At 29.4% G+C, this 13,451-nt stretch overlaps 2 protein-coding genes across 2 annotated transcripts in view; both read right to left on the bottom strand.

Annotated features, from left to right (window-relative positions):
• Positions 1–2,885, bottom strand: part of LOC119610813 (serine protease snake-like) — a 15,817-nt gene extending 12,932 nt beyond the window's left edge. The window contains exons 1-2 of the mRNA XM_037966192.1: positions 2,748–2,885; positions 2,670–2,677 (exon numbers count right to left, since the gene is read on the bottom strand). The gene's annotated coding sequence lies outside the window, so the exon portion shown is untranslated. The remainder of the gene's footprint in view (positions 1–2,669; positions 2,678–2,747) is intronic.
• A 251-nt stretch (positions 2,886–3,136) lies between these two features.
• Positions 3,137–3,871, bottom strand: LOC119610812 (lectin subunit alpha-like). Its single transcript, XM_037966190.1, has 3 exons — positions 3,723–3,871; positions 3,548–3,659; positions 3,137–3,483 (listed from the first exon to the last, which is right to left on the bottom strand). The coding sequence occupies exons 1-3, from the start codon at positions 3,855–3,857 to the stop codon at positions 3,188–3,190; spliced, it is 543 nt and encodes a 180-aa protein (XP_037822118.1). The 5' UTR covers positions 3,858–3,871; the 3' UTR covers positions 3,137–3,187.
• Positions 3,872–13,451: the final 9,580 nt, after the last annotated feature.

Genomic DNA, 13,451 nt, shown 5'->3' with positions numbered 1-13,451 from the left:
CTTGTTTGAACTCACAATAAAGGAACTACCATCCATCTGTCTATTTATCATCCCCTTCGTAACCATAAAAAAAATGCGAAAGCAATTTATTTTTCTTGTTTGTGTTTGTTGTTGTAATTGTAGATGTAATGGCAAATGACGTAGTTATTATGACGCAGCTTTACAAGTACGACAACAACAAGACAATAAAATTTATGAATAGAAAATGTTAGGAATGCTATATCCGGATTAGTCGGAATTTATTTACCCTTCACTTAAAAATTTAATAAAAATATTATCTGTTTAGTTTGTTGTTGAAGTATTTTTTGTAAGAAATTAGAAAGGTTTTTGAAATAAAATGTATTCAAAAGTCGAGGACCCCGACTCGAGGTAGACCAATTTTAAAAATTTTCTCGAATTTATGTACATATCTGATAAATAAAAAATCGGGGACTTCAGGGGACGTAGATATTCTTATGAGCCAAAGTCGTGACAATATAAAACTCTGGTGAAGGGCAAGGTATATTAATTTTATAATTAATATATAATGGTGAAGGGTATAAAAACGCTGTAAATAGTAGATTTGTATTAAAAAGTGGTTGAATTCAATGCAACATGAATCAACAGGGGAAACAACAACAAGACAAGTTCTTGCCGAACTGAACACATGTCCTAAATACAAAAAGAAATTAAAGAAATACAAGCAATATTTTGAATACGAGAACGAATGCGACTTTATTACATGAAATTACACAACAAATTTACACATAACATAATAGAAAATAGTGATGCCAACTTGTTGAGTATTAGAAAAATCTATAAATTGAATCAAATTTTGAATACGAACTCCAAAATCGTGAGATGGGATTACAATCAAGTCAATTATTATTCGATTAAAAAAATTGTGAGCATTTTTGAAAAAGATGTCGAAAAAATCGAGAAGTCGATTTATTTGGGTCTTATACTTTTCTTAAAATTTAAATTAGTGAGAAAAAATCACTAAATTGGCCTTATTAGTCTCGCAATATTAAGGGGTAATAAAATATCCCCAAAAATATATAGAATAGCAACAAAGAAAAGGCAAAATAGTAATCAAATGCTCAATAAAAAGACCAAAACAAAATTCAAAACAGCCGGTGTTTTGAATTTTTCCCCCAAAACAAATAAAAATGGTGGTAGTTTTTGTCTAAAAGCTTTTTTGCATTTGAAATATTGCCACTGCTAATACCCAAAATCCCAGAACTCGGGAAAATTTGCAATAGTTAATCAAATAGTCGTTGAATCCTGATCCCGGGCAACAAAAATTAAGAGACCGACAGAGTTAAGTCCTTAGGTGTATTCCTAAGCTATGTAGGAGAACCATAGGAACGAATGGTCCCACTATGAAAACTTACTTAGACGGACTTCATTGGACAAAAAGCGTAATATGAAAACACTACAGAGAATTCAGAATACATGTTAGTTTGGTATAAGTGTGGCTAGGCTGGGAGTTCTCCAAATATCTTGGCAGCCATGTTATTAAAGATATTACATTCCTCATGAAATCTGTAAAATTCTCAGTATAGTTAAATTCTGAATATCGAACGATAATTCGTTTATAGAGAACTATAAAACTTCACCAACATTTAACTTTTGCTCGATCTTGTTTGGTTCAAAATTGCCGTTCTGTTCTGAAACCAGGCAGAGTCTGTCTTGTGTCGTTTATTGGAGAAGTCGCATAGGGCTGCTAGTGGTTGCTGTGCTAGGTTTATACTTTAAAGAAAGGGTGAAGTCAATATTACGGAATATATTTGGTGCTGTGTGCAAGTCACCCTTAGAGGAGTGACTGTACGGCAAAATGTTGGGACTGAGTTGATGCCAAATTTATGAGTTACATGATGAATCAGGGGTATACAGACCCCGCTTAAATATATCAGATGAATGAGAGGTGTACTGGTTTAAATGGTGTTACATATACACATGTTATCATTGAAATTCCCTTCTTTGAAGTTTGAATGTTTAGGGATTGCTCTGTTAATACCTGACTTTTTTTCTCTCTATAACTCTAGGCAAGTTCCAAGCCTTAGGTTTTTTTTCGTGCTTCGGTCCAGCGATTACGTCCAAGCTGTTGTCGAATCAACATAGGTGCTTGTTATTAAGTTAAAAAATTGTCACCAGCTTGTACCTTAGGACGGTAGCGATTTGTCTCTAGCTCACCCTGTGGTTAAAAAAGTAGCAGCATTCATTTAAACAATGACCAAAACTTTTTCTAAATCTATGACCTCGACCTCGAAGTAAATTATAACGCATTTCTTTCAGAAAACGATTATCCTCGCAAATATAGCCCATTTTTTGAATACAATTCGCATCGTTCCACTCGTATTCAGTATGTTCATAATAGTGTACACAATGTTCCGAATTACCCACATGATCGGGATTACCTTTGCACCAATTGGTAAATTCGAAATGTTTACCCGTAGAGTGCCAAATAAAAGTACCATCCTTGCTTAAGTCATTGCCACCAATCCAGAGATTGGAGTGTTTATCTAGAAATTGTTAAAAAAACACAATTCTGAAAAATTTGTCTAAAATCAATCAATAACTTATCAAATTTTGTTTTTAATATTTTTACTAAAATAGCATTTTTTTCTGGTGTATCCACGGCTACTAGGGTCATATTTTTGGCGGCACAAGCATTCCAGGCCTCAAACCAATTGAACTTTAAAGAAATATGTATAATTTTAAAGTTAAAATTAATTTCTTTTATTTTTATTAGAAAAAATTCTCACTTTTAATTCCGTTTCTATGAAAATGGTGCAAAATCATCTTCTTTATACTATTTATGGACCGGCACACTTTCAATAATTTTTATTAAACTTATAATAATCATTAAAATTCTTAATTGTTTCATGTTGCCCGGTTTAATTTATAATGAAATTATAATTTTAAATTTTATACTGAAGTTTTGCAAAACCATTGATTGATAAGCTCGATTTGAGAAGAAATAAAATATTTATGAAATTTCCTTAGTTTAAGATAAAAACTTTGTGAGAAATAAAAAATACATTAAATTACTTAAAAGTCCCCAGAATAGTGTTATTTTTATAAAAATTCGTCATTTCCTTTTTTATTTATCTTGAAATTTCAAAAAAAGAGAAAATTTAATTTTTTAATTTATATAAAAATACTTTAATTAAAAGAACTTCATTGAATAAATTAAATTCAAAAACTAAAGTGAAAACAATTGATCAATAAAATTCTTTTTTACAGCTAAATTTGTACGCATTTCCTTTAAAAACCGATTTTCTTCACAGATAAAACCCATTTTTTGCATACAATTAGCATCGTTCCATTCAAAATCTGTGCGATCGAAATAGTGCACACAATGTTCTAATTCGGTATAATGATCTGGATTGCCTTTACTCCAATTGGTGAATTCAAAACGTTTGCCCGTTGAGTACCACATAAAGTAACCACTATTGCCCAAGTCATTGCCACCAATCCAAATGTTGGAATGTTTATCATCTATTTTTAATGAATATGTATATCGGAAGTAAAATTTTGCCTAAATTCTTTAATAAATACTCACCAAATTTAGTTTTTAATATTTTTATTAAAGCGGCATTTTTTTCTAGCGTATCCACAGCCACTAAAGTCATATTTTTGGCGGAGCATTCATTCCAGGCTTCGAACCAGTTGTACTTTAGTTTAAAGGAAATTTTAGATATTTAAAAATTATTTGAATTGTTTTAATTCGTCCTTACTTTTAACTCGGTTTCTATATAAAAGGGTTCAAAATCGTCTTCCTTGTACCATTTCTGTACAGGCACACTATCAGAAATTTTGATTAATATGCAAAATATAATTGTTAAATTTATTATAAATTTTAATTGTTTCATGTTGGCTGGTTGAATTTATAATGATATTTGAAATTTTTATTATTAATTTTTATTAATCTCTAATTTGGTTAAGCAACATTAGGAGGGCTTCAAATTATTTATGCTTACAATGGTCAATTCAAATAGAATTCTAACCTTTGATGCTGTTCGATGTCAAAAATAAACTTTTTTATTATTTTTTTTTTAGAAAACAGATCTAATTTGACACTTAACTTAAAACTTTCTGACTGTTCCCACTAGGTAGATCTGTGGCCACATTCTGGCATTCGAAGTTTTAATTGTGAGGAATCCCAAGTTGTTCTTATATATATTTATGTTTACGCACTCGTACTGCTTTGAATTTGTAATCGATATCACGAATTTCTGAATTCATTTTGACCTTGTCGAAATTTACGGAGATTAGCCGATTGTAAAAGTTTATAAAAATAAACAGCGGCGATAGTTACCCGAGTGTAAAGAGTTATCTCATATATCCGAAATGATAACATCAGTTCCTCGCCAGCTCCTGGGTCAGCGTTTATGAAAGTACCGGAAAGGTTATAATGCTCTTCCCCTTACTACTATGAGTCGTTTTATCTTCCCAGCAAATATTTAAGAATATTTTGTGAATTAACAAATTTCAGAACGGATGCAAACAGAACCATTTTAGATTCTTGAACATTTACCTGTTCTGTTCTTTTAAAGAGTGGTACCTCAACACTCCTTTTATGTTATATGTTATACATTAGTTCTTTAGTGCCGCCCTGGTCCAATGGTGATAATTTCGTAAAAAAATCATGTTTTTAAATGGCAAACTTGCACGAGAACAGTCTTAATCAAGTTTTCCCTGCATTCCAGATCTACTTCAGATTCTTAAATAGTAATGTGAATATACTTTTTAGCTTCTATGGAACTACATCCGAGGGTGATGAACTCAAAGAAAAATCATTAAGTAAAACTGATTCCAAATCGTCTATAACGTTTCCACAACAATCGTTCTGAATGTGACAATTTCGAACTCCATAATTGAAGAAGGGAGTATAGGCTTGAATCATTAGTGCCAGAACTAGTTGTGGAACTAACACAATTTTCCAGGGTTTTTATAAATTTAATATTTTAATATTACAAGGAAATTTTTTGGAAAAAGTGCACTTCAGATTCTTGGAAACCACTTCAGATTCTTGGAACTAATGATATCGCCATTATTTCTAGATCTTTTTCACTGAAATAATATTGTGACTCTAAAGTATTTTTAAAAAGTTTTCAAGGAACTAGTTCTAGAACGAGTGCAGAAAGAACCACTTTAGATTATTGGAACTAGTTATATCGCCATTATTTCTAGAACTCATTCTTCAGAATAATGTTGTAAATCTAAAGTATTTCGAAGAAGATTTTAAGGAACTAGTTGCATATTGCTACTGAAACAACTTCTTGAAACCAGTTAAACAATATTAAAATTAAATAAATTTAAAATCTCTTAGGGATTGAAGAACGAAGAAACCGAGAATATTGAAAATTAGATTTGTATACCCTATGGCGGCCAAAATGCAATAAATTTTTCAAATGATTGAATTTTTAAAATTGACAAATTCTAACAAAAATCTAAAAAAAGAACTAGTTCCTGAACTATTCTTAACAAGATGTATGTATATAATTTCTAATGTTTTCCTAGAACTAATTCCGTTTGCGAGAACTGGTTTCAGACTCTATATCGCTTCCAGAGAGTTCCAAAGCTGAAAATTTCGAAAAAAAAGTCTTTGGTCTCAACGAAAAAGTAGGTCGGGGGCAGGCTATAGGAACTTGTTATGGAATTAATAAAAATTTTCTGGGATAAAAGATATAAAATTTTAAAAATAACGGTTAAAAGCTTTAGTTTCCCCTTTGCTTAAAAAACCTACCCCATCTGGCATCTTTTTTTAAAGAAAACATGTAAACAAATGAATAATAATGAGAGAGTGTAAAAATATGACAGAGAGAGCGTATATTCTAAAGTTGTGCTTTTTCTCTGCAGTTAACTAAATGAAACGGTTATATTCGAATAATTTTAACAAAACGAATAAAGTGCTGGCATGTTTGTTGCTAAAAAATTGAAATGAAATTCAGTTGCTTTTTAAACGTCAACGGTAAAAGACGCGTGTTTCGTAAAGGAAACGGAAAAAACAATCAGTTTTTAAATAAAAATTAACGTAAAGTATTTTGTACAAATAATAAAAACAAAACTAACAAAGTTTAGTTAATATAAAAAACTAGTACATAAATAATATGTAATTATTTTTAATTATACAAACAAAAAAAAAAGTGGTTTATTTAAAACAACAATTACTAATAAGTTTTTGATTACAATAATACAAAAGTGTGGTTGGTGTTTTTTTTTTTTTTTGCTTGAACTGAAGGTAAACCAGTTTTTTTTTGTTCAACTTTAAAACAACAAGTTCAAAATTTTGCGCGTATTTGGAAAACCAAAACAACAAAACAGTGATAAAATGCGGGTGCTACAACAACAACAAAAGTTTAGTTTTTGTAAATTTATATGGACAATTGTTGAAGAAGCTTTAATTTTTCTCAAGGCCAGTTGTAATTTTTAGGGAAATATATAAAAACGAAATTTTATGAAAAAAAAAAAAACGAAAAAAAATAATTAAAATTTTATTTTTAATGTTTTCAACTAAAAAAGTGTGTTTATGTGTTTGTTTTAATCATGTGCTTTTTAAGGAAAAAATTTTGTTCTTTTTAGTGATTTGTTTTTATTTCGGCGTTTTTTTTAACGATTCTCCTAAAAGGAAATTAAATAAACAACAACATTTTAAACAAATATCTACTGAATTAAAAAAAAACAAAAACAATGTGTGCAAACTTAAGTAAAGTGAACACGATGATGATGTCATAAATGTTTGAAACAATAACAACTACAACACGTAATCATTAAAATAAAAAGTGATCGTCGTTGTCGTTCTTGATGAATCGAAAAAAAAAAACACATTTTCAATTAGTATCTGTGTGTGTGTGAGTTTGTGTTTTGCAAATGTATTTCTTCAATTTCTTTACGTTTGACTGACTGCTGGCTGTATTGTTTTTGTTCCATTCTAAAGTTTTTGTAAACAAATTCGTAAGATAAAATATCTGATTTTTTTTCACCCTTTTTATTATTTTCTAAGTAATTTATTGTTATTTTTTTAGCAAAATTAATTTTAAACAATTTATTTTTAAATGAACTAAAAAGAAAAGAAAATTAAAGAAAAATTTGAAGGTGATCATCAAAAATATTTTGAATTGTTCTAAATTAAGTAGTTCTGAAACAAATCCCAGATTTTTCTGTAACTCATTCTATGGCAATTTGTTCTGATTCTAAAGTACATCTAAAGATTTTCAAAGGAACCAGTTCGTTAGCGGTAGTTAGACATTGGCCTAACACAAGTTCCATGAAAAGCCTACAAGTACCAAAACAACCTTTTTGGAAAAAGCTGTTTCTTAAAAATGTCCCCAATCTTTGAAATTTCCATCAAAAATCCTTAAAAAAAAGAACTAGTTCCAGAACTGCTCTAAAAAAGGTGTAAATGTTATCTAAAGCTTTACTAGAACTAGGTTTAAGGATGAGAAATTTGAACAGAAATTAATGATTAAAGAATTGGTTCAAGAATCGCTCCTAACGTTTCTAAACCTGTTTCTTCAAGTTCCTGTTTCTGTGATAATTTCGTATAAATATCATCAATCTCATACTAGAACGGATATAGGCTATAATAATGCGTTCTAAGACGAATTGTGGAACTAATGGCCTCCGACAGGTTATTTGGTTAGAGTTCTAGTCTGGTAAACCGGTGGTGGTTGGTTCGATTCCCACCTGAGGCACTGATTAAGGAGCGCATAATAGGCCCGATGGAGGCCTAGGTGTCATCGTTTCGAACTAACTCTCTAACTAATTGTGGAACTAAAGAAATTTTCAAAATAATTTAAGAATTTTGAATGTTGTTTACATTTTATAAAAGGATTTGAAAAAGTTAATTTCGACCTTTTAATCCCCTATACCAATAATGAGTAAATTTAAAGTTTTTTTGATCCAGAATTCGGATCCATTCTGATCACATCTAAGTCTATTTGTTAGATTGATCCAAGGTTTGGATCCGTAACACAATTAAGTACGTAGAAAAGCCGGAACCGGCTTTGAAAAGTATTAAGTCACATTAAGTCTTCTTTATCTGTTGACAAATCTCTTGACTAGATTTTTGACTACACATTAGTCTATGAAATAGTCTTATTACGCACTAATCTACGGACTAGATTGTTCTATGAACTAGTCCATGGTCTATTCTCTATACTATGAACTTATATTAATACTAGTCAAGTCTATATACTATGACTATATACTATAAAGTATGTAATATATTGTGGGTGTATTGCGGTATTTTTAGATGTCAATAGTTAGTATATTCATACCTGATTCTGAATCATGTAAAAGTTCAGTCTGAAGCAAATGCATACCTAAAATAAAGTTTAATTTATCGGCAAATAATTTGGAGACTGAATTGCAAAACATCGATTATTTCAAAGTTTTCATTATTCATTAGGAATAGTTTGCTTGAGGTTCGGAAATATTAAGCTTTATTGCTTATTGCGAATATGAAACGAAACTTTTAATATTAACGATTTTGAAACTTTTTGGTACTTTTTCGTACTTCAAAAGGGGACATTTTGGCACTTTTTCGTTCTTCTATAGTATTAAAGAAATATGACATTAAGCATGTAGTGCTTACAGTTTCTGCAATATTTTGTATACAAGCTTAGTCTAATTTTTGAACTTATTTATAATTATTATTATTCACTCTGATTATATACATAAATAATACTAAATATTTATTTATTTTATCTTTTAGTATTTGTATTTATTTCAATTTGTAAACAGCATGATGACTTCATTTCATGATTTCTGTTTTATTTTTTTTTTTCAATATTTTTTTAAATCATGGTCTTGCTAAGAAAACCAGATATATGAACATTAAAAAAAAAAATAAACTAATTTATTTCTTATTTTTATTTGTTTTAATCTTATGGCCTATTTACATTTTTGCAAATAAACAAAAACAAAAAGTAATACTAACTTTTTATTTAAAATATTTTGGGGTGTTATTTAAATTTTAAAAAGAAATTTTTGTTTATTTTCTTTAAAAATGCAAAATAATTTTGTAAATTTATGAATTTGAAAAAAAAGAAAATTATTTATTTTCTTAAAAATAGCAAACAAAGGCAATGAAATTCTTTGAATTAAAATAAATTTGTAATCAGAATTAGGGTAAACTTAATAAAATTTAAAAGTTTAAGATTTCGTTCAGAATTTGTTTCTAGAGTAAAATTGTAACGTATGAACAGGAAATATTTGCTGATAATAAAATTTGCATAATTCTCTTATATTCAAACTTCAAAATATTCTTAAATTTTTAGTTTTATTTCAAGCCATAAAACTAAATTATTCAAGAATTTTTATATTAAAAAACCAAACAACTTTTTATCTCTTGAAAAAAATCAAGTTTATTGTAAAAATATGCAAAAAAAAAACGTACTTAATGAAATCATGTCTAGAATTTTGTATTGATTTTGAAACTTTCTTTATTTTTTTTTTTTCACTTCCACAAACATTTAACTGTATTTTTTATCTTATCTATTAACTGCTAATATTTGTTGCTTTCATGACTTGTCATGAGGCAATTTTATTTCATTGTTATCTATTCATTATCACTTGATAAATTTGTAAAAAAAATGACACAAGTTCTTCTGATAAAGTTTAGTTGGGAGGTAGGTCTGTCAATTGCAAAATTTACTATGTTTAGTTATATGTATACACAATCTTTGGCAGGCATGGAAAATTTAGTACTTTAATACTTTTTGATAACTTATAAACTATTAATAAATAGTCTATATAGTAGTTATATAGTATAGCCTATGTTATCATCTATTATTTAGTTTGGTCTAAAGTTTAGTTTGTATTCCAGTCTATAGTCTAGTCTATAGTCTAGTCTATAGTCTAGTCTATAGTCTAGTCTATAGTCTAGTCTATAGTCTAGTCTATAGTCTAGTCTATAGTCTAGTCTATAGTCTAGTCTATAGTCTAGTCTATAGTCTAGTCTATAGTCTAGTCTATAGTCTAGTCTATAGTCTAGTCTATAGTCTAGTCTATAGTCTAGTCTATAGTCTAGTCTATAGTCTAGTCTATAGTCTAGTCTATAGTCTAGTCTATAGTCTAGTCTATAGTCTAGTCTATAGTCTAGTCTTCTCTAGTCTAGTCTATAGTCTAGTCTATAGTCTAGTCTATAGTCTAGTCTATAGTCTAGTCTATAGTCTAGTCTATAGTCTAGTCTCTAGTCTATAGTCTAGTCTATAGTCTAGTCTAGTCTAGTCTATAGTCTAGTCTATAGTCTAGTCTATAGTCTAGTCTATAGTCTAGTCTATAGTCTAGTCTATAGTCTAGTCTATAGTCTAGTCTATAGTCTAGTCTATAGTCTAGTCTATAGTCTAGTCTATAGTCTAGTCTATAGTCTAGTCTATAGTCTAGTCTATAGTCTAGTCTATAGTCTAGTCTATAGTCTAGTCTATAGTCTAGTCTATAGTCTAGTCTATAGTCTAGTCTATAGTCTAGTCTATAGTCTAGTCTATAGTCTAGTCTATAGTCTAATCTATAGTCCTATAGTCTAGTCTATAGTCTAGTCTATAGTCTAGTCTATAGTCTAGTCTATAGTCTAGTCTATAGTCTAGTCTATAGTCTAGTCTATAGTCTAGTCTATAGTCTAGTCTATAGTCTAGTCTATAGTCTAGTCTATAGTCTAGTCTATAGTCTAGTCTATAGTCTAGTCTATAGTCTAGTCTATAGTCTAGTCTATAGTCTAGTCTATAGTCTAGTCTATAGTCTAGTCTATAGTCTAGTCTATAGTCTAGTCTATAGTCTAGTCTATAGTCTAGTCTATAGTCTAGTCTATAGTCTAGTCTATAGTCTAGTCTATAGTCTAGTCTATAGTCTAGTCTATAGTCTAGTCTATAGTCTAGTCTATAGTCTAGTCTATAGTCTAGTCTATAGTCTAGTCTATAGTCAGTCTATAGTCTAGTCTATAGTCTAGTCTATAGTCTAGTCTATAGTCTAGTCTATAGTCTAGTCTATAGTCTAGTCTATAGTCTAGTCTATAGTCTAGTCTATAGTCTAGTCTATAGTCTAGTCTATAGTCTAGTCTATAGTCTAGTCTATAGTCTAGTCTATAGTCTAGTCTATAGTCTAGTCTATAGTCTAGTCTATAGTCTAGTCTATAGTCTAGTCTATAGTCTAGTCTATAGTCTAGTCTATAGTCTAGTCTATAGTCTAGTCTATAGTCTAGTCTATAGTCTAGTCTATAGTCTAGTCTATAGTCTAGTCTATAGTCTAGTCTATAGTCTAGTCTATAGTCTAGTCTATAGTCTAGTCTATAGTCTAGTCTATAGTCTAGTCTATAGTCTAGTCTATAGTCTAGTCTATAGTCTAGTCTAGTCTATAGTCTAGTCTATAGTCTAGTCTAGTCTATAGTCTAGTCTAGTCTATAGTCTAGTCTATAGTCTAGACTAGACTATAGACTAGACTATATCTGGATATAGTCTAGTCTATAGTCTAGTCTATAGTCTGGTCTATAGTCTAGTCTATAGTCTAGTCTATAGTCTGGTCTATAGTCTAGTCTATAGTCTAGTCAATAGTCTAGTCTATAGTCTACAGTCTAGTCTATAGTCTGGTCTATAGTCTAGTCTATAGTCTAGTCTATAGTCTGGTCTATAGTCTAGTCTATAGTCTAGTCTATAGTCTAGTCTATAGTCTAGTCTATAGTCTAGTCTATAGTCTGGTCTATAGTCTAGTCTATAGTCTGGTCTTTAGTCTATAATCTAGTCTATAGTCTAGTCTATAGTCTAGTCTATAGTCTAGTCAATAGTCTAGTCCATAGTCTAGTCTATAGTCTGGTCTATGGTCTAGTCAATAGTCTAGTCTATAGTCTGGTCTATAGTCTAGTCTATAGTCTAGTCTATAGTCTAGTCTATAGTCTAGTCTATAGTCTAGTCTATAGTCTAGTCTATAGTCTAGTCTATAGTCTAGTCTATAGTCTAGTCTATAGTCTAGTCTATAGTCTAGTCTATAGTCTAGTCTATAGTCTAGTCTATAGTCTAGTCTATAGTCTAGTCTATAGTCTAGTCTATAGTCTAGTCTATAGTCTAGTCTAGTCTAGTCTATAGTCTAGTCTATAGTCTAGTCTATAGTCTAGTCTATAGTCTAGTCTATAGTCTGGTCTATAGTCTAGTATAGTCTGGTCTTTAGTCTATAGTCTATAGTCTGTTCTATAGTCTATAATCTAGTCTATAGTCTCGTCTATGGTCTAGTCTATAGTCTAGTCTATAGTCTCGTCTATAGTGTAGTCTGTGTAGTCTGTAGTCTAGTCTATTGTCTAGTCTTGCCTTTAGTCGGTCTACACCCTAGTTTAGTGCTTTAAACCCCTACAGAGACCTAGGTTTTGTTAAACGTTTATACTATTTTAAAATTTTAATTTTCCATGCCTGATCTGTGGTATCAACATGTTGTAATTGTTGATAAAATTCTTAGAATTACTAACATTTCTTAATAGTTCTAATCTCTCCTTCACTCCCTCCCCCTTTAAAACAACCCACATGCTTCTCAAATCTTGTGCAAATTTTTTTTATATTTAATATATTTGTTGTTTTGAAAATAACTAACAATGAATAATAAATTATTTATTTATTGTTGTGTATTTTTCACTTGATAACGTGTAATATATAAAAATAGAAATAATATCTCAATAAATATTGTATGACTAATCAAACGTTTTGAGGTTTCATTTTCATTTACGAATATTAAGTGAGCAAAGATCACGACAATTTTATTCTAACAAAACTTAAAGCAAATCAAACTAAATTTAATTAACCACAAGATTACTAAAACTACATTTAAAAGTCTTTATAGGGCTGTTTAGTTTAACCAAGTAAAATACCTTGAGATTTACATTTGTGGTTTCAATATAGAATGTATTTCTGAAATCTTTTATGAACAAGTGTTTTCTATATTGAATTTCTTCGCTTCAAATCGTATTTTATTCGAAAGCTCTTAGATCATGTTCGATTCCTGAAGTCTTCGCATTGCCATCTAAACATTTCAAATATTTATTGAAAAATAAAAGTTTTTAATTTGATAATTATAATTAAATACTCATAATTTATTTTCTTAATTTGTTTAGTTAAAACTCTAGACCTTGAAAATATTTCTTTAAAATTTTCCTTTATTTCCATAAATTTATGATTTCCTAAAAAAAACTTTTGCAAATTGTTTAAAAATACTTTTAATAAATAATGGTTTGTTTTCATTAATTTAAATAAACTTTTAAATTGTTTATAAAAACATTAATTAAGTTTATAAACAAAAGAAATTTAAACAATTTTATGTATAATTTATAAACAAATGCAAATTTTAGAATAGTAAATGAGAAAAAAAGTGAAAGCGATATAGGAAAACCAATAGAAAGAAAAAGTTATACGTAAAAGGTAATGTTTATACATTACTAAGTAATGTATTGCTAATACTAAAGCACTGTAATCGATTTAAAGGCTGCT

This window comes from Lucilia sericata, unplaced genomic scaffold (genome assembly GCF_015586225.1).
Source record: "Lucilia sericata isolate MDLA Ls3-8-SP2 unplaced genomic scaffold, ASM1558622v1 Contig001280F_arrow, whole genome shotgun sequence".
Classification (NCBI taxonomy): domain Eukaryota; kingdom Metazoa; phylum Arthropoda; class Insecta; order Diptera; family Calliphoridae; genus Lucilia; species Lucilia sericata.
This window is presented reverse-complemented; position numbering and strand designations above follow the sequence as displayed.

Bases quoted from the DNA above. Each gene is read 5' to 3' on its own strand.
- LOC119610812 (XM_037966190.1), bottom strand. From the start codon at position 3,857: ATGAAACAATTAAAATTTATAATAAATTTAACAATTATATTTTGCATA. The intron at 3,660-3,722 runs GTAAGGACGAAT...TTTAAACTAAAG, and splicing joins ATATAGAAACCGAGTTAAAA to TACAACTGGTTCGAAGCCTG. The intron at 3,484-3,547 runs GTGAGTATTTAT...CATTAAAAATAG, and splicing joins AATATTAAAAACTAAATTTG to ATGATAAACATTCCAACATT.